Here is a 27,960-nt window from a genome sequence, read left to right as displayed (position 1 = left end):
GCCACGGGCTCCCTGCCGCAGGGGACCAGGGCACAGCGGTGGTCTGCCGGAGAGAGGGGAGGAGCCCCCGCCCTGGAATACTTGGGTGGGGGGCCTGGCCCCAGGGGGACGGGGAGGCCTGCTGGAGCCCCAAGTAACACGGCGGCGGTAAGAAAGCAGGGTCCGCACCACGAGCCCCCCCAACCCTCCAGCCACCCAGCCCCCACCCCAGATGGGCCGAGTGACCAGGCCCAGAGCTGCTTAGAGCCCCCTCCCCACGGCCAGCTCGCGGTGTCCTCCCTCTGGCCCCGGCACTCCCACCGCCCAAGCAGGGCCCAGATTCCCCACTTCAGCAAGCTCCCGGGGGACACGTCTACCTCCGTCTCAGGGCGTGGTGGTGATGGGGTGAGGGAAGGCTTCCTGGACGTCCGGACACGGGGACTGACCTCCGGGAGGCCGAGCACAGAGGCTACAGCAGGAGGGCCAGGGGGACGGTGGGGTGGGGGCCTGGGGAGCAGCTCGGGCCCGGGCAGGGTGACCCCTGCAGATGCATCAGACCCCTCTGCAGACCCGTCACTAGGAGCAGAAGCCCCCTGGGGCGTGTCCTAGGCGGCAGGACAGACTGAGTCCAGGGGTGTGTGGAACCCACCCCCCCAGCTCTGCAGGGGTTGGGCCTCTGGGCACTGGAAAGGCCAGACCCAGTGCCCGGTGGGCAGCCGCCACTCTCGGGGAGGGGCAGAGCGGGCAGAAGGCCAGGGAAACGCGATGGGGTGCACGCTCAGGGTTGGGGTCCTGTCCTCACCCCACAGCCGTGTGGCCCTGGTGACAGGCCCCACTCTGCTGTGCCTCCAGAGGCACAGAATCCCCCACTAATGCACGCACGCAGAGCCGCACAGGCAGCCCCGACCCAGACCTGGGGGGCCGTCATGGGCAGCCCAGATGGGACCAGGACAGAAACTGTCTCAGCCAAAGGCCACAGGAGCCGGGAGGCAGCCAGCCTGTGCCCGGGCGAGGCCTTCTCCACTCGGGGCCTGCATCCCCACCTGAAGCCAAAGGCCACAGGAGCCAGGGGGCAGCCAGCCTGCGACCGGGCGAGGCCTTCTCCACTCCGGGTCTGCGCCCCCACCTGAAGCTGGGACGTCCTGACTCAACTGCTCCCCCACTTCTCAGGTCAGGCTGCGGCTGGGCTTTGCCGGGACTCTGGATAGCTGAGGGGTCCCACCCCTGCCCTCCGGACCCCCTGAGGGCAGCACACCAACAAAGACGAGGCAAGGGGGCTCTTGGGGCCAGACCCCACCCCTGAGTCCGGGAAGCCCTGGCCGTCCCGCCCCACACTGAGACCAGCCCGTGCCCCTGGGACCCTCCCACCCACTCCCTGGAGGCCCACCACAGTCTGCCAGGCTCCCTGCCACCACCTGGAGCCGTCAAGGTGGGCCTGGGCCTCCGTCGCCCCATCTGTACGCTCACCAGCCTGGTCCAGCCCAGGAGAAGGAAGCATCCCCTCCACCTCCCGCACCCCATCCCGCAGCTGCCCAGACACCCCAGCCTCGTGCCACCCCCCAGGGTCACCCCCAAGTCAGGGCAGGGCCTACCTTTCCGACACTGCTGGGGTTGTGCTTGGCCTTGGAGGCGGCCCTGAGCAGGCAGGGGGGCACGGGCGGCGGCCACAGCTGCAGGGCCCCACTGAAGTCCGTGGGGTAGGTGGGGGCTCCTCGGGCGGCGGGGGCCGGCGGCGGGCAGGGCTTCTTGCGCTTGGAGGCCAGGCTGAGCTTCTGGGCAGCCCTGGGGAGGGGAGGGGTGGAGAGGGCAGGGGCGGGAGGCGTGGGGAGGGGAGGGGAAGGGAGGAGAGGCGGGTGCGGGTCCTCAGAGCTGTCCTGCCACCCGCCCCACCCTAAATGCGGCTACACGGCCACAGGTCATTCCCCCCCAGCCAAGCAGGGGCCCCCGGGGCTGGGGCCACCATGCCAGTACAGGCCAGGCGACAGAGGCCCCAGGCAGACACGGGACCCCGGCCCCCCTCCACACCCCGCACTGAGGGCATCCCCTTCCCCCCACCCTCTGCCGCCCCAAGTCCCCAACTCAGCAGCTGGGGCGGGACGGCACATGCTGGGGTCAGCCACTCACAGGCTGTGTGACCCACACGTGGTGACTTAGCCTCTCTGTGCCTCGATTTCCCCATCTCTAACATGGGATGACATGACCACCAGAGGCCCTCGTGTATAGCCCTGAGGAGCGAACGCATTCAAGGCACCCAGCACAGGTGACACAGACGGGCCTGGGTCCAGGCGGCCCTGGTTCCAGATGGCCCAGGCCTCTGTCAGCCCCCCCACCCCGCCCGCCTTCCCGGCGAAAGGGGCTGGAGGTCAGAGTAGGGCCAACTCAGGGCTGAAAGAAGCTGCCCACCAGGCCTGCAGGCAGCCCCCCGCCGCCCCGCCCAGCTGCCCCTCTCCCGGTCCTGCTGCGCCCGCCCTCCTTCTCCCAAAGCCCCCAGGCCCCTGAGTCTCACCTGTGCCCCTCAAAGGGGCCCGACAGGAGGGCCTGCACCCTCTGGGCACACGGCCCCCAGCCCGCCTCCCACTCGGAGCAGCGACCGGTGTTTTGCTTAACTCCTCTCATCTTTCACAGGAGCTGTCTTTTAAGAGACCCCAGGGACGGCTTTCCTCCTAGCGAGGTGTCATCAAGGAAAATAAAAGTAATCTACGGTGCGGGGCGGACCCTTCCTAACTCAGTGGGGCGGCCGGTGCATGCCTGGCGGGGGCGGGGGCCTGTGAGCGGAACCCACGAGCTGCCCGGACAACTCGGGCCGGGGCCCTCAGCCGGAGACGTGGCCCCGATTCCTGCCTGAGCGCATGTGCCCTAAACCCAAAACCGCCTGAACAGAAGTCCCCAAGACGTGGGGGAAGGGCAGCACAGGGACTGCCCGGCACCGGCCTGTCCTGGGAGGCACCGGCTGGGCCCTCGAGGAGACTGGACAGGTCAGCAGACCACCACGGCCGAGGTGTGTCCCCCGCTCCCGTCACAGCTGGCTCCCTGCTCCTCCCTAGGTCAGGCAGGGCCACCCAGGGTCCCCGAGGCTGGGGTGGGGCCACCCTAAACCCCCCAAGGCTCAAGGGGACGTGAAGGCCAGGAGGACGGGTAAGGCGCTGGGGGAGACAGGACATCAGGCTGCAGAGGCCACACCAGAAGGCAGTGCTTTGCCTGCTGCTCAAGGCCACAGACGGCTCTGCACCCTCTGTGACCCTCTCAGGAACCAGGGTGTCCGGCACAGACCTCAGCCCCCTCCGTCACCCTCAGGTCCCAGCAGCAGAGCACAGGGAGGTGTCCTTCCCCGCTGGACACGCCCAGGTCTCGCCTGGACAGAGGCTGGGCCCGGAGCCATCTGAAGTCCCGCCAGCCCCACGAGGCTGGAACGGTACTGGCTGGGCGTCTCTGCCCCGTGGTCTGACCTAACTCGGGGCACCCCCTCCTCCCTCCCTGGCCCTGGGTCAGCCCCCGCGGGGCTGGGAGCTGAGAAGCTGTGCCCAGCCTGCCCAGCCCTCCAGGTCTCTGTTCTTACAGGCTTGCCTCACCGGGCATGACTCAGAGGCCTCGGGACAGCACTGTCTCCTGTGATGAAATCCAGCTCCCTTCAAAACCGGGACAAGCCCGTCAGCCACTGAGCAACTGCACCTCAGCTCACACGGTCTGGGGGTGGTCTCGGGAGGGTCCCAGCCTTCTGGGTGCACAGACCTGGTTTCCAGGCAGTGAGGGTGGGGGAGGAAGTGATGCCAGGCTTCACAGAGGCTAAGAGAACACACAGGCACCACACTCAGGACCCTGAACACCCACTGCATTGTTGGGGAGCAGGGTTGGGGTGCGGGGTGCTCAAGGCAGAACCTGCAGGGGGCGGGTGGGCACGTCTGAGTGGTCTGGCTCTAGAGAGGAGACTTGGAAAAGCAGGAACTTCACCTGCACGCACAGCTCTCCTCGTCCTCAGAGGACACCTCCCCCGGGAAGCCTTCCCTGATGCCCCCACACTGGGCTTCCCCAAACCCTGTGCCTGCTGCTACCACGGGAACCATTCCACGCCCTGAGCCACAAGTTCACACGGCTGTGTCCCATCAGGTGGGGGCTCTGGAGGGCAGGGGTTTGCCAAGCCCAGGCCTAGAACACAGGGAAGCTCAGGATGGGGCCCGGAGGGAGGGAAGGAGGGAGGGAGTGAACTCATGAATGAGGGAGGGACCGAGCTCCTCCAACCTCCCTCTGAGCCCCCAGCCCTCTCACCTAATCCCAGAGGCCTTTCCCCAGGCTCACTGGCCCGGGTCATTAATTCACATAAACAGAAAAGAAAATATTTGCCTTTTTACAAAGAAAAATTGCCTCTTCCAAACAAGAAGGTAATTTCACAGGCAGTTGGCCTTGACGGTGAGGTCCTTAATCACCCTGAGGAGACACACGGGCCTGTTTGGATGTGTGTGGGGGTCAGTTACGGCCAACCCAGGGCTTCCTGCCTGGGCCGCCTGGAGGCCGGCGGACCAAGCCACATGCCACATGCCACGCCCCACGCCTGCATCCCCCCCTCAGAGCTGCCTGCTAAGGGGGCCTACGCCTCCGAGGCCGAGGCCCAAGGTCCTAGCAGCCCTGACCTGGACCGCTTGCCTTTTGCACGTCACCTGGGAACTTCACGCTGAGGCTACGAAGCTGCCTCACGCACCCTGCCGGTGACGGACACCTCTCCGCGGGGCCCTCCTGCCCATGCACCTCTGGGCAGCACCCGCTCTGGTTCTGGGCCTCTGCCAGGTGCCACACCTGACGTTCCGTGGCCTGGGCACCCGGGCTGACATTCCGTGGCCTGGGCACCCGGGCTGACGTGGGGAAGGGGGCTCCGCTGAGGCTGCAATGGGGCGGCGGGGGTGCCTACGAGTGCAGGGGGCTCCTGTCGCCGAAGGAACCCACCACTCGCCCTGCCCTGCACCTGCCCAGAAGACCCCCAGCAGTTCTTCCCACGCCATCTAGATTCAGGGGTCCAGGAGGTGAGGCCCGGAAAGGCCCAGAAGCGCGGGTAGGAGAGAGCGCTAACGGACGCATCTCGGGGGAGGAGAGGCTGCAGAGACAGGAAGGACGGGGACATCACACAGCGTCCCGAGGACTCGGGAAGGGGGAGTCAAGGTCACCAGAGCCTCCGGAGAAAATGTAATTACTGGCGGCCCAGCCTTTTCAGGACTCTGGTGGGGGCTGGCACGCTGAGCTCTCGGTCACAGCTGTGGCTGCAATGCCCGAGCGACCCACCCAGCCCAGCTGAGGGCCTCACCCCTGTGCCCTACGCCCTGTAACAAGACCCTGGGCACCAAGCCACCCACAGAATCACCCCCACCTTGGCTCGCCCACAGCAGGGTGAGGGGCTCGGAGGTGGTCGGGAAGGCCCGCGGCTAGAATGCCCGCAGGGAGTGCTCAGGGCCGGTGGAGAACCCAGATCCTGACCCCACCCTATCCCGTCTCCACTTGGCAAACACCGGACTCCTACTCAACCCTCAAAGCCTGTGTCCTGCGACACTGCTCGGCTCCTTCAAAGGCTCCGTGCTGCTGTCAAAGGCTGACAGACCCCACCCCGACTACCAGAAACTTCCGAGGGGCAGGGCATGGGCTGGGTGTCAGCTTTGCCCCCCAGATGCCCAGTGAGGGATGCAGGTGGGAGCACGGAACACGCGCTCAGCTCGTGCCCAAGGCCCCCCGGGGTCCAGCAGCTCCTGGTCTTTGGGGACTCTGGACAAGCCCCTTTCCCCTCTGAGCCACAGCCCCACAAAGCAAAGAAGGGCACATACAGCAGAGAGCACCCCCCTCACCCCAACAGTGAAGGGTGCCACAGCCCCAAAGGGCAGAGGGTCTCGGGCCCAAATCAGGCACGAGCTGGAGACGGTGTTCCCATCAGGAACACCCACCCCACAACGTGGCCCAGGACCCTCCGGAAGCCGCTGTGACTGGGGGGATCCAACAGGCTGGAAGTAATGGCAGCCGGCAGTGTCCCCCCCACCCCACCCCCGCCCCATGCCTTGTAAACCAGCCCCCAGTGCTTGTTTCTATGGTAACTTCCCAAGGTCAGTGGAGGCAGCCTAGCTCAGCTGGAGACAAAAGGCACACCCCTCCTGCGGGCCCTAGGCTGCTAAGGAGCCAGTGTGGCCCCCAGACCCCCGGAGCTGGTCTCCGTCCTCAGAGGGTCTCAGGCTTGAAATCCCACAGCAAGCATGGCCTGATGGAGCGCGGCCGCTGCCCAAAGCCCAGGGGCAGAGCCTACCCGGGCCAGGACACCTCCCGAGGCCCGCTTTGCCCCTCTCGTCCCCTCCACAGGGCTCCCGGGCCCTCCAGGCAGGCCCCACCTGCCCCGTAGCCAGAGTCCCAGCCGGGCTCTCTGCACCTAGCTGGGGTGGTGAGCCCGCACAGGGCCACGATGCTGTGCTCACCAGCCTGGCGCCCCCCAACACCCCACCGTGTGCCCGCCACTGGGCCAAGCTGACGCGGCGCAGGCTCCTGGGATCAGGGGACCAGATTAGCGCCCGCAGGGGCTGCTAATGGGACAGTGACCCGTGCCGGGCCAGCCATCACCGCTCATTACCACCGGCACATCCTGCGTTCCCCACGCCACAGGGGGAAGCTCGGAACCCAAGGGCATCGCCGGGGGGCGCACAAGTGGGAGAAGGGACCCCCTGCTCCCACACACCACTCCCCCGCACCCTGCACCTTGCTGACGCAGCGCCCCGGCCTGCCAGGCTTCGTCCACGCTAACCGACGGCCCAGGACCTGGTGTCTGCGGGGCCACGCAAGGCATCCCGGGGACGCGGACGGCCCGGTCGGCCCTGCGCACTGGAGCTCGGGGCTGGGGCGGGGACCCACGTGGTTCCTGCTGCCGGTGGAGCCAGATCTGACAGCAGAGCCGTGAGGGGGTGTGCCAGCAGCCCCCCAGGAAGGGGAGCCCGGTAGGTGGGGTGTGGGTACAGCCGGCCCCCAGGACAGCCTCCTAGGTCACCCAGGGATGCTCCCCCGGGCCCGTTCCACCCCTGTGCTCCCCGACTGCTGGGACAGCTGCCCTGAGACCTGCCTCATCTGCCTCCCCTCCACGGCCACCCTCCCCCTCCCGCCAGCCCTGGCTCAGGGCCGCCCGAGGACATCCACCACCCACAGCTGAGCGTCCTCCCGCTGGGCCAGCGTCCTCTCAGGGCCTCACAGACATCAGCTCGCTGCACCTCTGAGGAAACTGAGGCACAGAGAGGTTACGTGACCTGCCCAGGGTTGCACAGCTCGGAGCGGCAGAGTTCGAACCCTGTCCTTGGCTGTACCCCACCCCCAGGGCGAGAGGCCTCCACTCACACTGCCGTCGATGTGGCGCCCTGAGAGGCCGGACGGACGGAAGGACGGCTGCGAGCTCCCCTTCTGCTCGACTGCCAGCAGCGCAAGGCCACAGATCTCCCCGGGAAGGCCCGCAGGCTGCCAGGCCAGAGGCTGAGGTCCCCAGGCCCCCTCACACTGTCCGCGCCCAAGCTGCCCCCAAGCCAGGCCCCAGGCCTGCCCCAGGAGAACGTACCTGAGGAAGAAGGAGGCTGCGGCTGATGGGCCCGTGGAGGCTCCCGCTGGGATGCCTGGGGCTGGGGTGACCAGGGCCGTGGTGCAGGCCCCGCCGCGGCTCCACGTCTTCGACGCGCCATCAGGGCCCACGGACGGAGGGCCGTCCCGGACCGTGTCTGCCACCGCCACCGCAGCCACCGCTGCTTCAGCCTGGAGGGAAGCAGGGAGCCCGCATGAGGGACAGGCACCCGTCCCTCACCGGGGAGCTGGGGAAGCAGGCCCGTGCACCCCGGAGCCCAGCAAGCTCCCTGGGCCCTGCACGCATGGGACCAGCCGGCTTGGGGAGTGGCTGGAGCAGAGGCGGGCACAGACGCCCGCCCAGGGACTGGACTTTCCAGCCCCTCCCCCTTCCAGTTCCACAAACACAGTGACCACAGTGGTCAGGACCGATGGACAGGGACCACCCCCTCACCCCTGGGCCATCTGTCTGGGAGCACCCAGAGGCACGACTGAGAAGGAACCACAATAAATATTTGTCATGAGCGCTAATTGCCCCATGTGTGATAATGCATTGTCTTCCCATCACCTGAAATACTACTCTGGCATTTCCAACTCATTAGCTAAAATAAATTCCGGAAAGGGAGACAGGCTCGGAGCGAAGCACAAAGGTAATTAAGCGCGCCCCAGGACGGCGCTGGCAGACTTGAGATCCGCCCGCTGTATATTACATTTATGCGCACGTGTCGGGCCCTGGACCCCCAGGCCAGACCTGGCCCTGGAGGAGGATGGACGTCGGCCACCCCAGCCCCATCCCCTTCCCCAAGGCTCCCCAGGCACCACAGCCCGGTCCCTGGGGCTTCTGGCTTCACTTGGCCCTGAGCCCTGTCCAGGGAGTCCTCTGTACCTGGATGAAAGGACAGGGGCCTGTCTGGTGAGCCTGCCTGTGAGGAAGCCAGGGGGCAGCCACACTCCAGGGGGCCTAGCGTCCTCGGGGTCTCCCAAGTGACACGGCCACAAGCCACGTCAGGTGGCACTTCAGCAGAATAAGCCATCATGGGCCCCAGGAGGAATGTTCTGGCAGGAGGTCCCGCCACCTCACAGCAGCATCCCTCCTCACCACGGCAGAGGGTCTCACCCCACCCAGCCCGTGGTCAGCACCAGCTCCCAAAACCCCCCTAGGGACACAGCAAAAACATGTCTGCAAAGGAAGTTCAAAGGGAGCCCCAAACCTTAAGCTGGATGGACGCCAAGCACCCCCACCTGGCCCCCCTGCAGCACCCCCAAGGCTGCAAGGACAGGTCAGTGGCAGAGAAGGGCCAACCTGGAATAGTCCAGGCCCTCGCCAGGCACTGTGCTAGCGCACCACACCCTGCCACCTGCCTCGCATCTGCCTATAGGGCAGGAACTCCTATGCATCCCTCAGAACCCAGTCCGGCCAGCCCTCTCCTTCTCCAGGCCACTCCCTGTGCCTTCCCTGGCCTCCCCCAGCCCTCAGACCTCCCCCAGCTTCCCCCAGTCTACGTAGTGCTGCCAAGTCACAGAGAAACAAGGCCAGGCTCAACTGCCCAGCACCCTATTCTCCGATCCCCCAAGCTTGCATGAGCACCTAGTGCATGCCAGGAATCAGGAGGCCCCGGAGGGAGCCTCTCCACTTGCCCGGTCTCCTCCACATCCATGGCACCTTGCCTGGCACGTAGCAGGTGTTCAATAAATCTGTCCTCCAGGAGCACAAAGCGTGGCAGGGACACGCGGAGCTCACGGCCAGGAGGTGGGCCCTGTGCCCCAGGGCAAGGGGGGCGCTGCAGGAGCAGAGAGGCACCCGCTCACAGGGAACATTCCACAAGGTGGGGGGGTCAGCCAGGCCTGGACCTGGATAACGGGAACCGGACGCTGCTTCTCCTCCAGGCAGCTGTGGAGCTCAAGGCAAATGTGAGTGACGCGGGGCAGCCAAGGTCCCCGACAGCCTGGACGCTGCCCACTTCCCCTGCGGCCTTACACGCACGTGACATGCGATGCTCCCTCACCTCAAACGTCAGTCCCTTTTCTGTCACTTCACATACGTGCTCCCCGTGAGAGATCTAAACTCCTTTGTCGAGCAGAGCGGTGGAGGACAGGACTGATGTTAAAAGCTGCGTCACCCACAGGGCCTGGCCTGGGTCTGGCTGAGCAACCCGCTGCGAGCAGCGCACGGCCGGGGGCTCCTGGGGGCCGCGGCAGGGCTCACCCCCGCAACACCCCGGGTGCCCACTGCCCCAGCTGGCCCGAGGCGGGGCCCACGTCCAGCAGCCCAGGCTGGCCCGGCTACGCTGGCCAGCAAGGCCGCCTGGATGGCAGGGGACAGGGCTGTGAGGTCACGGCCCCACACGGCCCTCCACCCACTCCCGCGGGGCCCAAGCACCCCACCTCCCATGCCGGCATCTCTGCCTTCAGCCAGGACGTCCGGCCCCACCAGCAACGGTGCAGGCCACCCAGCCTGCCTACGGCCGGCCGAGCCCCACACTGACCTGTCGGGGGTCCCGCACGCGCCTCGGCTCCGTCAGCCCACTGGGAGGCCGCTGCCGACTCCTGCCGGAAGCAGAGCCCAGACGCACCCAAAGAAGCCGAGGGGGCGGGGGAGGGAAGACACGACACGACACAACACGGGGACAGCAGATGGGGGGGGGGGGCGGCCAAACGGAAAACGTGATGGAGGTGCCACAGCAGCAAGGAAAGAAAAGCATGAGGAGAGGAGCGTAAGGAGGGCCCGCCGTCCCAGGAGGCCCCCGCGGCAGCCTCCAGGCCTCTCTGCAGGGCGCCCACGACGGGGCGCCGGGGTGCCAAGGAGCACGGCCTGGGAAACACCAAGCTAACCCATTCCTTAGGAGCCCTCTGCGCCTGCATTCCACATCTGCAAGATTGTGGCCCGTGAAGGACAGCGCTCCCCAGCTCCTCAGGACAAATACCTCTCCGGGGGCCACTTTGTGCCCAGAGGAAAGGTGGGGAGGCAGAGGAGGAGGTGGCTAAGGGGCGGCCAGAGCTGAATCTTGCCCTGCAGGGGGCACGGGTGGCATCGTCCACTGGGCATGTGCCAGGCCCCCTCAAAGCTCTGCCCGGTCACCCAGAGGGCCCTGGGCTGGGACGGTCCTAGCCTCTGCAGGTGCCTTGTCCTGCCCCCGTGTCACAGAAGCACCTCACATGGAAGTGGGGGCCCATCTGTCCAACTTCCACTCCACGGGTGGGTAAACTGAGGCCCAGAGGGGGTACCAGCAACGGGTTAGCCAGGTCAGAGGGACAAAGCTCCCTCCATCCCACGCCGTTTCGGCCTTGTCCCCAAGGACAGGTGAGCACCCACCAGGGACCCCCGCCAGGGTTCACAGGAAGTGGGGGGAGGCAAGCAGGCTGGCACACAGGCAGCAGGAGTCAGGTCCCCAAGCTGGGGCCACCCAGCCTCCATGGACAGAGGGAAATCCTGGCTCCACCAAAAATGACCTCACCTCCCACTCAAAGCAGCGTGCAGCACCTCCTCCAGGAAGCCCTCCATCCTCCCTGTCCAGGCCGAGCCTCCGCTGTCCCAGCCCCTGCGGCAGGCTGGGAACCCTCTGCTCCAGGTCCTCCTCCACGAACTGTGGGGCCCTGGGTAGGGCCCAGCCTGTGTCTACAAGACTAGGGAAGGTTCGCACAGGCTCTGCTAGCCTGGACCCAAGGTAGCTGCACCCTTCACCCAGTTACTCAGTCCCACCCTCAGCCGCCCCAGGCGGTGCTACCTTTAGCCTACCGTGGGGTCAGGAGACCAAAGCCTCAATCTCTTGGCATCGGCTGTAAAATGAGTGCAGATGTCCTGTGAACATCTGACGGGGCCCTGCCAACATGGGGGAGACATCACGGTTCACAGCCGTGTCCCCGTGGAGCAGGCCAGGGCAGAGCACCTGGGGTGGCCCACGGGCACCTCATCCCCCACAGTGGCAGAAATGCCTCTGCCTGACACAGTCTGGAAAGCAACTGCCCGACTGTCCCGCTGGGCGGCTCCCACTGCCGGGAATCATCACTGGACACTCGGGAGGTGAATGACCCGGAAAGGGCCAAGCTCTGTGCTCTGGACGGGGAAACGGGCTGCAGTCTCGACAACAGCGTGGCTGGCTGAGGGCTGCTCCTTCCGGACGGTAGACAGCCATGCGCACAGAACGACCCCCGGCAGCCCACGGGGCAGGCTCCCAGCCACGGCGCCTAGAACACACCAGGCCTTCCACCCACCTCGCCCGCCCAGATCCAAGTCTGCCTAGAGACTGTGGCGCCCAGGGCCGCTGATGGGCTGTGCTGGAGGTTCACAGCACGTCTCTCCAGAGGTATTTAATTCTAGAGCCCAACATGCAGTACTTTAACATTCCAGGGCTGCCTCTAACGATCAATGCCCCGGTTCAGGGGAAATTACCTCATCTGAGTCCAAAAGTTCTATTTATGGTTCTAATAATCTCTCTATTGATCGCCAGGACTGTTGTCTAATTATAAATCCACTCCCACCCACCCTGAACGCAATCAATGCACACATAAAACCAACAGGGAGCCTTAAATGTTCACGTTTTACAGTGTGCAGGCCACCGGCGGGGCTGCCCAGCTAGAGGCCAGTGACCCCACCACAGCGCAGGGAGGCTGCACTGGGGCGCTGTGCCATCCCGCCCTCTCCCACCTCCGCTCACCCCACCCCTCCGCCTCCTGGAGCCCTCAGAGCCGCGGCCAAGCCCTCTCTCCACCGGCAAGACTGCGCTCAGCTCCCTCCCAGGTAAGGAGCCCCCTGTCTCTTCCCAGCAGCCTCCTCTGCCCCCATATACTTCTCGCTGGGCCCACCATCTCTGACACTTCCCTCCAGGCCCAGCTCAATGCCACCTCCTACAGGAAGCCGCCCGGCTCTCTCGAGCCCCTCGGCACATTCCTCCCGGGCAGCCCAGCTCTCGGGCCAGGAGGCACCATGGGACTGGCACGGCAGAGGCTGGCCTCGCTCTTCTTGACCTCACTCAGGACTTAACAAATGCAGGAGTCGGAAACAGTGAGGCCACACCCAACTGGAGGCTAGTTCAGACCCAGAAGTTCTTCCTGGGAGCCCCCTGTGCACCCCAGGCTACTGAGGGCCAGGGAGGCCCCAAGGACAGGGCAGCCTCAGGCGGACCAGCTCCAGCAGCGAGTCACAGGGGGCCAGCTCCCAGCAAGGGCAGGGTCTTGCCAAGGGCCACCCTGGAGGCAGCAACGTCCAGCCAGCACATCTCGGTGCCGTTGGAGGGGCCAGCAAGCCCAGAGGCGGGGGCAGGGCGGGGGTCAGTCCCGCCCAGGGGCTGTACGGACTTTGCCCCAAGAGCTGGGGGCCCTCCTCGTGCCTCCATGTCCCACAGCCCCAGGGGGCACGGAGACCCCAGGAGACGTCTGCCTCGGGCTCTATTTCAGAGACACTTGCTGGGCGAGTTGGTGCGGCTGGCGCTGTGGTGACTGGAAAGGCTTTTACAGCCACGCACCCGTCTCCCTGCCCCTGGGGCTCCACGGGGGGCGGACGATACAGCCACACTTGTGCCGCACCGCCACCTGCTCCCCCCCGGCCGCGACCCCACCCCCAGCTCTGTCTCCCAGTAAGGCCTCCCCACCTCCATGCACACAGACCAGTCCCTCTGCTTACAGGGTCCCTTCTACTTTGTCACCTGGTGAGCCCCTATTCCGGGCACGGCTGGGACCCCAGGATAAGGCACCCCACCCCCCCCATGTCGTGCAGGGCTTGGGCCTCCTGGGGAAAGGCCCTCCCGGCGCCCAGCACACCTAGTCCCATGTACCACCAAACCCAAAGCAACTCCCTCCAGCGTCCCAGGAGACCCCTGATCCAATAACCCACCCTCTCCCGACCCCCCCCCACCCTGGTACGCCTTCTCTTAGAAGGAAGACTGGGGGGACACAGAGGACACTTGGGAGAAACTCCCACCAGAGAAGCCCTGTGACCAAGGCGGGGCCGGGCCCCCAGCTCCACCCTCCGGAGCTGGGGTCATCTCAGGCCACGGGGCCCTCCCTGGGCACACCCAGCCCAGGTCTGGGGCACCCCCGGCACCCCTGGTGCCCAGAGCTGGTTCCACGGAAGCTATGCCACTGCTGTGGGTGACAATCTGGTGGGCCTGAGGAGGGGAGCCCCGGAGCGGGGAGGGGGGTATCCCGCAGTCACCCAAAAAGAGGCGGCTCCTGAGAGGCCAGGCCCCGTGTAAGCGGGAACGGGGTCCCCACCACCTGCAGGCCCCCCGCTACCCTCCAGGCTCTGTCACCTGTCCAGGGGGCAGAGCTGTGTCACCCAGGGCTGCTGCGCTCCAGGCAGGAGAGCCTGGACAGGGAGTCACCAGGAGGAGATGTTGGATGACGTTCTGATCTTGCCCCAGCAGCCCACAGGGCCCTTCCATCAGCCCACGGCGCCACGCATGCTCTCAGAGTGGCCAAACCGTCCCCAACCACAGGCCTGTGCCAGGTGGAAGCGATGTTCCCTGCCCCCCAGTGACCTCGTAGGCTGACTTGACGAGGGCCTTGGGAATGTCTGGGGCCTCCTCCAAAAGGCACAGCCCCCCTGCTCTAGGGGGAGCCGTGCTGCAGGGCACCCACTGAGCTGGGCGCTCAGCCCCGGAGAGCGCCCAGCCCTGACCGGCTGTAAGCGTCCTGCCTGGTGTCCCAGGGGGCCCACAGCCCACTGCGCCCCGGGCACTCACCAGGCACGTCGGTGGCAGGAAGCTGTTGACCCTCGAGACGCTCCACATGCCCTCTAGGCACTGCTGGGCCTGGATGGTGACCGTGCTCAGTGCCCCGCCCAGGCCGGCAGGTGCCACTGACACCTGGACGCTGGGCCCGGACGGCCAGCCCAGCCCCTTCCTCCTGCCTGGCCCCACTCGGCCCAGCTGCCGCCCCACCGGGCCCACCGGCGCCGGTCCATCCCTCGGGCCAGTGGCGGCACCGGGGCTGGGGGGCATGAGTCCGGGGCCTCCATGGGGGGCGTCAGGGTCCTCGCGGCTGGCGGGCGCCTGAAGCAGCCGCAGAGCCTCCCGTGTGAGCTGGGTCAGGTGCGTGGTACAGACGTCACAGCGGCGCTCAGCCTCCGGGCGACACGCAGGCAGCTCGTCAAGAAGCAGAGCGGAGAGGCACGGGTCCTGGGGGAACAGGGGACAAAGGGACAAAGGGATCAGTGCCTGGGTGCCAGGACTCACCGCCTGGCCCTCACGTCCACGGCGCCAGGCCAGCGTGCGTGGCGGCCGCCGCACCATCCGTAGCTGACTAATAAGCCCCGAGCTGTGTCGTCAGCACACACCCAGCAGGAAATATCATCGGGGCTTGAGGGTGAGACTCGCGGCGCCCTTGACAACTGCCCAGCTCCTCCTGCCGTCACCACCACGCTCGCTCACAGCTAAGGAGGCGTTTGCACGCTCCCGACGTGCAGCCAGCAGCCAAGGCCGCCCGGCCGAGGAGCAGCCAGGGGGCCGGCAGAGCAAGGCATCCACGGCCGGCTGGGGGCGGCCAGCACCAGGGCCCCGGCTGGAAGCAACGTGTATTCCAGAGCCAGTGGAGGTGGGGCTGAGGGGCTGGAGACCCTCCCCCTGCCTTTGCGGCATCTCTAGCCCTGCTCCACAGGGCCGAGCTGGTGATTCCAAGTCCACGGGAAGACAGAGGCTGAGCGCGGCCAGCAGAGACAGGAGGCAAGGCTCGATGGCCTCCACGCTCCGTCCCGGGCATGGACTTGGTCCCTGCAGCCCACCCCCTGGCCTGCACTGAGGGGGACACACGGGTCTAACTGCAAGCCTGGTAACCAGAGAGGGCTAAGAACAGGAGCCAGGGGAGCCCAGAAGAGGTCGTCGCCTAGCCTGGAGGTCAGGGAGGGCTTCCTGGAGGAGGTGACATCTCTGGAAGAAAGAAGAGGAGGGAGCCAATCCTCAGAAGGAAACTCACTGGAGGGAAGCTATTAAGAGTCCCATTCCCGGGGCCCAGCCCCTGCACCTCGACCCCCCATCAGGCTCTGCCTCAGCCTCTCCCCGGGGCAGCCCCGCAGGGCTCTGGGTCTATGCTGGGACCAGCCCCTCAGCATCCTTGCCCCTTCCCCGAGGGGCAAGCCCCAACCACAGGTGCCTGGCTGGGACATCCCCTCAGCAGAGCACGAGCCCAGCCCAGCCGTGGCTGTGACCACCCAGGACTTCCCCAGTGTCACCTGACAGAGCAAACCCCAAATGCGGGCCTGGGTCTCCAATTCGGCCAGCTGGGGGACTCAGCCGGCCCCATCCCTCCCCATCACCACAGCCTGGACCCGCTGCAAATCTGCAGAGCCGGGGCCCTCCCCCCCTCCCTGGCCACACTTCTCCCAAAAGGTTCTAGGCAAGGCCTGGCTCCATTCCAGCGGCCCTCTTGGCCAAAAAAGGACTACGACCTCCCCAAACCCTCAGGTGCAGAAGCCGTAAGCACCGTGCAGAAGGGGGTGCCTCATTCATCCCAGCAGGGTTCCCCAAGCCTGAGCTGTGGCCAGCCTGACCAGTGTCCACAGACGCCTGGGAGGGCTCCAGAGGGTGACAGCTGGGACAGGGTGGCTTGCCGTGAAAGTCCACTCTGCCGGTCCAGCATCAGAGGGCATCGCTCTGCTTCTGTGTCCCCAGGACAGGCAGACCTCGGAGATATTTCAGTTTCGGTCCAAATCACCGCAATAAAGGGAGTATTGAAACAAAGCTAGTCACGTGAGGTTTTGGTTTCCCAATTATAAGAGCGATGTTTACACCACGCTGTAATCTTCAGCGTGCAGTAGCATTGTGTCTAAACAAAACAATTTAATCTTAAAAAAGAGCACGGATTAAAAAATGACGCCGTCAGAAAAACGGCGCTGACAGACTCGCTGGACACGGGGTTGCCACGAGGCCTCGGCTCGCAGAAAACAGCGCACCTGTGAAGCGCAGCAAGGCAAAGCGCGTCCAGCCGGGTGAGCCTGCGCCGCCCCGCGCTCCCGCAGGCCCGGCCATAGAGCTGCCCCTCACGTGCCCCCGGGCAGGCCCGGTCGAACGACAGTGTGACCCCAGCCAGGCCAGGCCTTGCCAGCCACCTGACTTACGGGCCGCTCCGGAAGGCCTGGCTTTTCTCCAGCAGGGGCTGGCGGGCCCGAGCCTCGGAAGCGCCCAGCGTGTCGGGTCCCAATCAGCGACACCACCCCCGCCTGCTGCTCCCCCGTGGGGCCCCGGGGAGGCCCGGAAACGCCGCGGGGACCCCACTCGTGTTGCCCGTGGGCCACAGATGGAATCCAGACGGCAGCCCAGCCACGCCTGGCTCCCACGGGCCGGCTGTCACTCCATCCCCCACCCCCAACCCCGCCAGTTTTCCAGGCCCAGCCCTGATGACTCTGGTTTTTCCACTCAGCGGGAGGCAGCTAATGGTGGGCTGGTGAGAGGGCGAGGGAGGGCGGCCGCTAGAGCCATTAACCAACTTGAAAGGCGGCCCAGACCCCGCCCAGCCCAGGCCCAGCTGCCCATTGTTCTAGGGCCTCTGCTTCCGGGGAGCCCTGGCATCCCCTCCACGGCCTGCACAAGAGGAGGCGGAAGGAAAGTGGGAAGCGCAGGGCATGGGGGGCTGCTAACAGCCCTGGGCCCCCACCAGACCCCCACCGCGCGGCCACGGCAGCCCCCCGCCCAAGCCCCGCCCCCAGCCGGTCCCGAGGAATTCAGGTGGGGCGCCAGGGAGGCCCCAGCGGCCCCAGGCCTCAGGCTCTGAGCATCAAAGCCCTACGTGGGAACCACAGGGGTCTGCTCTGGGGGGAGAGAGCCCCCCTAGCTCAAGCACACCCCGCACAGGGAGACACGCCCAGGGCTGCCCGGCCACCTGCTCGGTGAGCCAACTGAGGGGGTTTCTGCGCTCGTGGCCCCCCAGGTCTCCCGAGTCCTGCCTCACAAGTTCCCAGGAGGGCCAGGCCCAACACACCCTGGCCCACCCCATGGCCAAAGCCCCCTTGAGGGGCCAAGTACCCCCTTGCAGCAATGGCAGCCGAGCCCACCCCTTGGGGGACCCTCCCATCATCACTGCCGAAGGCTGGCTGATCCCCCGGGCCTCGAGGGGCTCCCGGCGTGGGGCAGGCCCGTCTCTCCAACCCGTCTCCTGTCACACACGTGAGATGGCAAAGGCCAACAGGGGGAGGGACCCGCCTGGGGTGACCGCACGGAGAGCCCAGCGGACCCTGAGCCCCTCAGACAGGCCAGGCAGCAGCGGCTGGGCCGCCACAGGGGCCAAAGCGGCGCTCGGGCAGCAGCTGGGCCACTGAGCAGCCGGGACAGTCCCTGCACGCTGGTCACTCAGAACCACAGCCCTCGCTGGAGGGACCAGCCGGGGGACCGCAAGCTTTGGGCAGGACAGGCCTAGAGCCAGGATCCCCGCCCCCAGCTGCTGGCCCAGCACTCGGGGCTCCAGGGATGGGGCTTCTCCTGGGAGCTGGCACGGGCCACTCCCAGGAAGGGCACCCTGGGCCCCAGAAGGTGAGGGGTGACGGCACCTTCCACACCACCTGCCGACCCCTGGGCAGCCCTCAGGGAGACAAAGGCCCCTCCCCACTCCTCAGCCACCCCTTCCCCCCAGTGCAGCCCACAGTCCTCAGACCCCAGCACAGGGCGGGGAGCTGGGGGACGCCTGGGAGGAGCAGCCCTCCCTCCCCCGGGCCTGGTCTCCTCTCCCAGCCCTGGAGCAGCTCCTGGCAGCTCCAGGGCCCACAGGCCCAAGTTCCAGAATTTTAACCCCTGAAAGCCCCAGCCACCGTGCAGGCTGGCACCCACCCCTCCCCTCCAGAGCCCAGCACCTTCAGAAAAAACAGTAGTTTTCCTGTTGCAAAATATTACTTTTAGTTTCCTCTTTGTGGTCTAATCAGACAGATGTTTCACTTGCGTTTGGAAATTGTTTTTCTTAATTTGATTCAACTTAGCATCGTGTACCACCTACCCTGCACGCTGCCTGGCTTTCAGGGAGCCTCCCCGCACTTAAAAATGATGACTTCTCACTCTTCGCTTTGTTTCTGGGTCTCCAAGTTGCTTTAAGTAATCCTTCCATTTGCTCCTGTGAGGGAGCCCTGGAGGGGGCCGCGCTGCCCCACCATCACCACCAGGAGAGGCCTCCCCAGCCCGGTTGGTCAGGCCCCCGTGTAGGGCAGGAGGGGAGCTGACCAGAAGCCCCCCACCCCACCACCACGGATGCCCCCCTGGGAGGGGGTGGGGAGGGGCTCTATTCCCCAATTCAGAAAAGCCCCCAGGCCGCAGGGCTATGAGGCGACCCTCTCTGAGCCCCCATCACCCCGTCTTTTAAAAGGGGGCCTGGGCACCCACTGGCAGGGCGGCTAGGAGAGCACATGGGCCCAGAGGCCAGCCACACGGTCAGGCTCGACAAGCAGGCACTGAGCAAGGTCCCACCAGCCACAGCTCCCTCCGCCCCATCCTCCCTTCTCTCCACAAACAAAGCAGCTGGGCCGTGACCCCGCGCGGCCCCCTTTTCCGGAGTTGACAACAGGTCCAGGAAGGGACCCCTGGCTGCCGGGCCGGGCGCTGCCCTCCCGGGCTCTGCTGTCGAGGACATTCCCAGGTCGCGTGCAGCGGGCTCGGTTTCCAGCCACACCACAGCCATCCCAGGCCCTCCCTCCCTCCCATCCAGCCAGGGCCTCACCAGGGGCCCGGCCCCCAGCCCCAGGCCCCACCACCTGCTGGGTCCAGTGGGATGCCTGGAGACCCAAACCCAACCCTCCCTCTGCCAGCCAGGCCGCCAGAGACCACCCCGGCCTGCAGGCCTGCAGCTCTGAGGCCCCAAGCTGACACAGGGGGAGGGGAGGGGGGCCGTAGCCTGGCCCACCCAGCGCTGCCCAGCACCCATCCCCAAGACCCTGTGCCAGGCACCGGCCAGCTGGGCAGCTCGGGGCACACACTAGCTCATTGAGACCTCCTCCCCTCAACGGCCTCTCTATCCTCCACACGAGGCCACACAGGGTGGCGGGGGCCCGGGGGGCTAAAGGCCAGACAGGCAGGACGGCCTCAGCGGGTGAGGGTGGTGGAGAATCAGCTCCACCAGGACACCCGCCGCAGGGTGCGGGGGGGGGGGCCTGGCACCCAGCCGGACACAGCCTTCAGTCTGACCACCTCTGGATGCGAGCACAGCCTGTGGACCTCAGTTTCCTCTTCTGGACAACGGGCCGTGGCAGATCGCACCCCGCAAGCCCAGCCACGGCCAGGGCCCCCAATGCCCCGTGGGAGGCTCTGAGTCCCGGCAAAAGGGGCAGGTGCAGAAGCTGAATGGGGCCCCTGCCCCCAGGTGGCCCCAGATACCATGTTCTCCTGCACACAGGGCCACCCCCGCCCACCAGCCCCTCCGACAAGACTGCCAGAAGAGCCCGGAACTACGGCTCTTTATCGGAGGGCTTCCCAGGACCCCCCAGGCCCCACTTCTACCCCTGGGCTGGAGCGCAACTGCACTCCACCCCACCTCCCTACCTTCGACCTCATCCTGCTTTCCCCTTGTCACCCTACAGGGCACCCAAGACACAGTCTCCGCATGTGCTCCGGGCAACCCCACCCTCGAGCTCTTGATGCTCCGCCCCTGGAGACCCTCACCCCACCTCTGGGCTAATTCCAGCCCATATCAAATACCACCTCCTCCAGGAGGTCCTCCTGGGTGCCCCTTTCCAGAGCCCTCCCTCCCAGGGCACTTTGGTTAAGAGCACAGACTTCAGAGGTGGAGAAGCCAGGGTGCGTGGCCTCGGGCAAGTCACTCACACCCGTGTGTCCGCTACTTCCTCCCCTGGCACGTGGGGTGGTGGAGCTAAGCACATAATTCCCAGAGGCCGGCTCACTGGTGACGGGTTTTGAACAGGCCAAGTATGTGGGGCTGGCGGGGATTCCAGGAAGCAAAACTGGGCTGTGGCCTCGCACCAAGGCTGTGTGGGGGAGGATGGTGACGGGGAGCCTAGGATGGGGCAATTCGGAAGGAGCCGACTCTGCAGCCCACACCCCCGAGCAGGGCACGGGGCAGGGCCAGCGCCCGGCACGCTCCACCCGGAAACGGAGGCAGTTGCGCAGGCCAGCATCCATCACACGGGATCAGAGGTGAACGCACACGGCGGTGTAAGGACGTCCACCCAAGGCGGACACAGCAGCCTGTCACAGGGCCGTGTAGGGCCGTAAATCCACCAGCCCCAGGCACCCAGCTGAGTCCACCCACCCCTGCCCCAGCCCAGCGCCCACAGCCGAAGCCTGGGATGCTGCCCAGGGGGGCAGGGACCAGACCAGATGAGTCCGGGGAGCCCTCCCAGGAGCCCTGCAGTCCACATTGGTCCCTCGGCCACAAAACGTAGCACCAGAAGCGAAAGCGCCCCTTCACCCAGAGGGGGCCAGAGAGTCTACTCAGCCCAAGGACGCTGTTCCCAGACAGGGCAGCTGAGGCCCTGCCAAGAAGCGACCACACCACAGGAGCTGGGGGCCACAGGAGCTGGGGAGAGAGGCTTGTCCGCCACGCGTCCACCCAGCGGGAATGAAGATCACGGGGCTCAGAGGTCAGGGCTCAGGGGTGCATGACCAGAGAGCAGCTCCCAGAGGGTCCCAGACAGCCCAGACTGGCTGCTTCCAGAAACCTGACAGGGGACAGCCTGGCCCTGAATGCCACCCCCCACCGCACGGGTTCCCCGTCCCCAGGAAGCAGACGAGTGGACGGAGGCCAGACGCACTGAGGGACACTCGATCCACTTCCATCCTGTTTGTTTATTCATACCCCGCACCTTCTTGCACAAAAACTGCAGTGGCTTCCAGGAATTACTCGGCATAAATTGGAAGTGAAACCACGTGGCTAGAGACAGTCATGTTAGAGCAGCTAGGAACGATCAGTTCCCACAGATGTGTGAGAAAGGGCCCATGCGGTTGGCGGAAGCTGAAGACTGCATTTGCTGTGAGCTTCCTGGCAGGCAAAGGAAAAAGGAAACTAGACTTTCCTTGCCATTCAAGACGACAACCAGCTCTTCCAACTGCCAAGTAAAAGATCCCTTCAGGACACTCGAGGGAGCCTTGAGAAGGCCCCAGACCCCCTCCCTTAAGTCATGCCAGACCAAGACAAGCCCCCGGAAAGGCACTGAGCAGCCCGAGGTACAGGGGTGACACCCTGACCCTCCCCCTTTCAGCAGAGAGGCAGTGAGGAAAGTCACCACAACTCACTCCCCTGCTCAGCCCCAGTGCTGACTGCAACTGGACTCCCCTCAAGAAGCTCCCTACCCCAGACCCCAGCCGGCCCCCAAAGCACCATCTCCGCCTCCGGCTGACGTTCAGAGGACAGGTGCTCAGGACCCGAAGCTCAGTCCCGCCCCCACTGCCCACCCTCACTCCCCGAAGCCCCAGACCAGCAAGGACCCAAGACGGGCACACGGATGGGACCAGAGGAAGTTCCCAGGGACAGCAGGGGACACCAGCTAGACCACCGCCCACCTAGGGAAGAGGGGGCCAGGGCAGGGTGTGGAGGGGCCGGCCGAGGTCTCGCAGAGGCCAGGTGGCAAGGCCAGGCCTGACCGGCCTCCTCCCTCCTCCCGCCCAGGCTTGGTCCCCACGGCCTGATCCCTCCCCGGCTGAGTCATCAGTCCCCTACCAGCTGGGAGAGTGCCCAGCAGCCAGCCCCAGGGAGCACCGGCCCCTCTCACACCTCCCAGCTGCCTCTGGGGCTTGCCAACACCTGGCTCAGCTGGAGAATGCTGTTGACACCAGGCGCCGCGCCCCGGGGAGCCCCCGCAGAAGCTGGCGGAGCTCAGGCCAGGCTCCAAACAGCATGGGGGACACGGGCCCAGGGACTGTGACCCCAGGTGGCAAATGTCCAGCACCAGCTGGGCCAAGCCCCTGCCGCCCCGGGACCCCACCGTGGCATACCAGTGCGGTCAGAGCTGGGGGCGGTGGGGACAGACCACGCAGGCGTGCTGGGGGTGGTGACAGAGGCCCACCACTCCTGAGCCAGGCCCCAGAGAGAGATGGGAGGGTCTCCAGGCCTCTAGCCTTAGAAGCCTGGTCACTCACCCCGAGCTGTGCCTGGGGTGAGCCCACGGCCTCCCGGCAGCCTTCAGACTCGCTGTCCAGCTTGGCGAAAAACACGAACCAGTGCTGGGGCTGCATGGGTGGGCAGTGGTTCTGGAATTCGCAGGGTGAGGGAGGACGAGACCCCCCTGTTCGGGTGAGCGAGAGATTCCCAAGATCGAAAGGAGAACTGATCACTTCCCCCATCTGAGCACTAATCAATTCAGTGCCGTGTTGACACGTGGACGTCACGGGTTCCAGAAGAGTCACCACCTCCACGCGACGCGTCTGGGCGGCAGCTGGAGCAGATCCCCAAGCAGGATCCCTGCCCCCCACAGCTGCAAGGGGCTGGGGACCGCCATCCTCCACAAGGGCCTCATATGGGGCGGCGGGGAGAGCCAAGATCCAGTCCAGCAGCCCTCGGGGTGAACACAGCAGGGTGTGGGAGGCAAGATCTGGTCACTCAGTCGTTCAACAAACGTTTCTGGGTGACCCAGACCCCATGCCTGCCCTGACAGAGCTCCTGGCCTGGGGGTAGCACACTGGCCACAGAGACCACACAGTGGCGGTGGAGTGTGGGAAGGGCTGAGAAAAGGCAGGGCCAGGTGGCAGCAGGGGTAGCCTCTGGGAGGACGGTGGAGATGTGGGGGAGGGAAAGCTCGGGGGAGGGGAGGGGAGGAGAGGTTCACTGCACATGGAGGGCCACCAGGCTCTGTGCCAGGAGCTCAAAGTGAGGCCACTCAGTGAGGTCCGAGTCCCCCACCACCGTCAGCTGCCCAAGCAGGGCTCAGGGCAACTCAGGCTGTACGGTTCCACCAAATGAGTATGGGGTGGGGGTGGGGGGGTAAGTCTGTCAAAGGGGCACGGCGAGGGGGGGGGAGTCTGTCAAAGGGGAACGGGGGGGGGTCTGCCAAAGGGGCGCTGTGGCAGACCACCATGCAATGAAGAGGGGGCCCCGTGCCCAGGGGCTGTGCCTTTCGGGGGGCCTCGGTCTGGGCTCAGTCTGGCAGGGCCCAGGTGGACAGCAGGACCCAGGACTGGCCAGGGACCCTCCTGAGGGCTCCACAGTTCAGAGAGTCCCCTCTGGCTGCCCTGAGGGCGGGCAGCTGTGGGTGGGCTGGGCCGGGGGACAATGACAGGGGCCTGCAGGAACTTGGTGACCAGTTTGCCAGGGAAGGCTGGGGCCTCAGGTTCTGACTCGGGGGATAGAGTGGCCAGTACTAAGCTGGAGGGCGCTCAGTCGTGGAGGAGAGGAAGGCCTGGCTTTGGTCCCTGGGTGGGGGGTTCTGGGAGCTCCCAGCAGAGGCCTCTCAGAGGCAGGGGCAGGGAGAGCAGAGCAGGGAACTGGCAGGACCACCTGGGGAGGCTGGGGCAGGGGGAGGGGGTCTGGGGAGAAGCAGGGCATCTGCAGCGGGGCCCACGGGAGGAGCGGCCCGTGGAGGCCACAGGACAGTCCGAAGGGCGTGCTCCAGGCCACGCAGGGGTCCGAAGGGGTCACTCAGAGACAAGGCCTTGGACCCTGGTGAGAGCAGAGGTGGCTCCGTGGAGGCCCAGAGGCCCCAGCCTGGCATCCCCTCCACAACCAGCCTCACCGCCCCTCTCAGTTCAGGCAGGACGGTCTCTGGGCTCCCAGCTGGGCAGGCAGAGCATGTTCCCTCCCCCACGGCCCCCAGGGACACTGGGGCTCAAAAGCAGGGGGCACAGTCCTATCTGCTCCGCATGGATGAGGTCCCTGGGCGGGAACCACGGTCATCCTCACTGCCCAGGTGCGGAAACTGAGGCAGGCGCAGGGAGAAGGGAGCAGAGGCAGCAAGGGGGAGGCGGGCCCTCCACCCAGGCCGCCTGCCCACCTCCCATGGGCACCAAAGACCTGGGCACAGCATGACCCCCGAGCCTACATCCCAGCAAAAGCAACAAGGGCTGAGGTATACGGGCCAGCCCGTGCCAGACGTGGCCCAACACACCTGTGAAAGGGGTGCGAAGGCGGTCCCAGGTACAGAGAGGGACACCGAGGCCACGAGCTCTCAGCGAACCTGCCCAAGGCCCCACAGCCTGGAGCTGTCAGCTGGCAGGAGGGTGGGCAAGAAGCCAGCGGGGACTCGAGCCCCGGCAGGGATGCCTCAGGCAGAGGATGGGGTGGCCGTCCCTCGACCCTTGCAAGGCTCCCTCCCACCTGAGACCAGGCAGGGACCGCAGGGGCAAGGGCCTCTCAGCCAGCCTGGGGTCCCAGCTCCACCCTCATCCCAGGCCAGGGGAGCCCAGCAAGCCACCTCCGGACCGGGGCCTCCCCAGATGCCCCAAGCATGGGACTAAGTGAGATGACAGCCAGCAAAGTTCTCTGTAAACTGAAGTACCGTTCTCACAAAGCTCACCTCCTCACGATGAGAAACAAGAAAGGGCCCTAGGGAAAATTCTAGACCACAAACTACATTCCAGTGCCTTGTCAGCCTCAGAGCAGAGCCCAGTGCCCCTGGACCATCGGGCCAGACTCCTGGGAGGCCCCCCTGGGGCTCACCCAGAGCCGGGCACACGCGGGTCCCCCCGGCTGCCCCAGCCTCCTTCGCAAACCAAAAGCAGAAGCAGCTGCACAAGCCCATCCCGGGCACCGTCTCCCCAGCCTGCCTGCAGGAAGCTCTGGGGCAGGCCGGGTGAGGCTGCAGGCTATGCACACATCAGCCTGGGTCACACAGGACAATGACACCCGCCAAGGCCCCAGCCACCTTGTCCCATGTCCCACGGCCCGGGTGGCTCAGCCCAAGGGCCTGAAGCCCCCTTGGGCCCATTCCCACCCTCTCTGGAGAAACAGTGGATGACGGGGCCCTCCCTTCCTCAGGCACAGCACCCTACAGGTTGGACAGCACCCCAGAAGGGCCCCTGGAGGCTACCCCCATCTGACAAAGGAGGAAATGCAGCGGGGGAAGGGGCCAAAGAGATCAACAAAGCCAGAGACCCTGGTCTGCGTGAACAGGCCGCTGGGTGCCAGGGACAGCTGGGGAAGGGGGTGAGCCCTCACCTGGCACTGAGGGGTACCCAGTGTCAAACGCCAAACTCGGGGAGGCCAGGGGAGGTGGAAGGTGAGCACTATGGGTGGTCCAGGGCCTTCCCTGATGAGCTGTCTGCAGGAAACGACCACTGAGACATCCAGATGAGGGACCCCGAATCCACCGGCGACTGGTGTGACCTGCAGCTCTCTCCACCAGGATCCCCTGCCCACCTGCGACCCACCGGCCACATGTCCAGCACCACCAGGCAAAGCCCAGTTCAGTCACTAAAGCCTCTCCTCTCTCTGGCCTCAATTTCCCCTAACAGGGTAGTAAGATGGCCCTGTGGCCCCGTCAGGCCCCCAGGAGTCTAGCCCAGAACACCCTCTCCTGGGGCCGTGAAGGTCTTCTCACGTCTTTTCAACCAGATTCAGGCCATGTGGGGCACAGAGCGTGGCAAGGCTGCACCCTGCTCAGGGCAGCAGATGCGGGAGCGTGCAGCCCCACCCCAGGACGGGCCACAGGCCCCCTCCCCTGACCGCAGAGCGAGGGTGCCCAGGACACAAACCAGACTCACATCCCCACTCCCAGTGCCGCGGGGAACACCGCTGGACCCCAGGAGGCCGGGGTCTCGCCCAGACAACAGGGCCTCCTCGGAGAACTATATTTAGATTCAATGGGGATTATGCAGGCTTACTTCCCAGGACAGCTTTCAGAAAGGCTGCAGGTCGGGCGGGAAGGGCTTCCTCTGGAGAACCCCCCCCACCCAGCCCCCAGCTTCCCAGGCTGTGCAAACTTCCAGAGCGCATTGTTCCTGGAACAATGGTCCCTGCTCCTTCCAAGACCAGGGCAAGCCCGTTGGCTACAGAAGTCGGCAGAGCGCCCTCCCCTGGCCAACACCTTGGCAGCTGGGTCTGGAGCCTGGGGGGCCAGATGGGTGGCCACTGCCTAAAGTGGCAGAGCCCCAGGCTGTGGGCCACATGCAACTCTTAGCCATGGTCCTGGGAGGGGACAGGGAGGGGGGCCCCCCTCACAGCAGCTGGCCCACCCTCTGGCCCTCCAAGCCCTCCTGCCCCAGGTGTGCAGTTTCCAGACACCTGGCTGGGGGCCCAGGTGCTCCAAGGGCGACAACACACCAAATAACCTCTTGCCGCTGGCAAGGCAGGAGCTGTCCCGCCCGGGGTGGAGGCCCCGCCGTCTCCCCCTCTTCTCCCTCTCCCAAACACACACTCGGCTTCCAGCTGTGGGACATCTGCAGCAGAAACGCCCACCCAGCCCCTCCCATCAGACAGTGGGACCCTCTTAGGATGAAATGCCCCAACTCACACACAAGGTGTTAACAGACGGGAAACCGAGGCCCAGAGAAGGGAAGGGACTGGCCCCAAATCCACGGTGGAACCTCGCCTCCCTCCGGGCCCCGAAGACTCCCAAGTGTCAGCATAGAACCCGTCCCAGGGGCCGGCCTGAGGAAGGGTCACTTACCCGGAGGGGTGTCCCGGGCCCGCCGACCAGCTTCCACGCCTGTCGCTTGAGCTCGGCGAGCTTCGTGTGGCAGTGGCGGCACCAGCCGCCTCCACCAGCCGAGTGGCCCTGCTCCGCGCCCGCCCCGGCGCCCTCGGGCGCAGGGCGGCTGCCGCATGGATCCTGCTCGGGCCCGGCGGTCAGCCTCTTGCGGGGGGGCACCTCCAGCAGCTGCAACGTCTCGCGGGCCGGGCCGCCCCCTGGCCCCTGGGGGGGGGGGGGGGCAGAAGGGGACAGTGAGCTTGGGCCGCTGGGCGGCGCCACCCCGGTACCCAGCACCGGAGACTCCCGACCTCAGAGCGACCCAGGCCGAGTGACTCACTCGACAAAGTTACGAGCGCTGGGCACGAACCTGCAGCGCAACGTGTTCTTCCATCCCGGGAGGGCTTCATTGCCCGCCACCCCCCCCAGCAGGAGGCCCGTCGCCACCCGCGCTCCGCTCCAGGCCCGGCCCCCAGGGGCCGCCGCGCACCCTGCCAGTGTCCTCTGCGTCCCGGGCTCGGTCCCGGGCCGTCCGCCGGCCCCCCGTCGCCCGCCTCCCTCTCGTGCCCCGCTGCGCGTACCGCGGGCTGCGCCGCACACAGGGGGGCGCCGCGGCTGCCCATGGCCGGGACGCAGGAAGGGCTGGGCCGTCGCTTCGGGGCCACGAGGGCTCTCCGGGGTCGCCGCGGCTACGTGATCCGGCCTGAGGACGCCCCCATGGCGAGGCCGGCCGCTCCGAAGTTCGCGGAACAGGCAAGTGGCGGAGAGCGCGATGGCTGTGGCGGCGAGCGCGCTCGGAAACGAGGGCGGGGCCGGGGACTCCGGGGGCGGGGAGGGGCGGGGCTCCGGGAGAGCTGTCCCGCCCCGCCCAAGCCCTCGCTCTGCAGTGTGTGGGGGAGGGGGTCCCGCAGCGCCACGCGGCCGCACCCACTCCGAGGCCCCCAACC

At 66.2% G+C, this 27,960-nt stretch overlaps 1 protein-coding gene across 1 annotated transcript in view; it reads right to left on the bottom strand.

Moving 5' to 3' along the window:
• KIF26A (kinesin family member 26A) overlaps window positions 1–27,755 on the bottom strand; it is a 39,635-nt gene extending 11,880 nt beyond the window's left edge. The window contains exons 1-5 of the mRNA XM_027120738.1: window positions 27,595–27,755; window positions 26,993–27,238; window positions 14,214–14,648; window positions 7,535–7,725; window positions 1,572–1,761 (exon numbers count right to left, since the gene is read on the bottom strand). Coding sequence (XP_026976539.1) covers window positions 1,572–1,761; window positions 7,535–7,725; window positions 14,214–14,648; window positions 26,993–27,238; window positions 27,595–27,636 — 1,104 coding nt within the window. The 5' untranslated portion in view covers window positions 27,637–27,755. The remainder of the gene's footprint in view (window positions 1–1,571; window positions 1,762–7,534; window positions 7,726–14,213; window positions 14,649–26,992; window positions 27,239–27,594) is intronic.
• Between the last annotated feature and the right edge of the window lie 205 nt (window positions 27,756–27,960).

Source organism: Aethalodelphis obliquidens, unplaced genomic scaffold (genome assembly GCF_003676395.1).
Source record: "Aethalodelphis obliquidens isolate GAN/ISIS:26980383/991018 unplaced genomic scaffold, ASM367639v1 scaffold21, whole genome shotgun sequence".
Classification (NCBI taxonomy): Eukaryota; Metazoa; Chordata; class Mammalia; order Artiodactyla; family Delphinidae; genus Aethalodelphis; species Aethalodelphis obliquidens.
The sequence above is the reverse complement of the archived record's forward strand: the minus strand, read 5'-3'. Positions and strand labels throughout refer to the sequence as shown.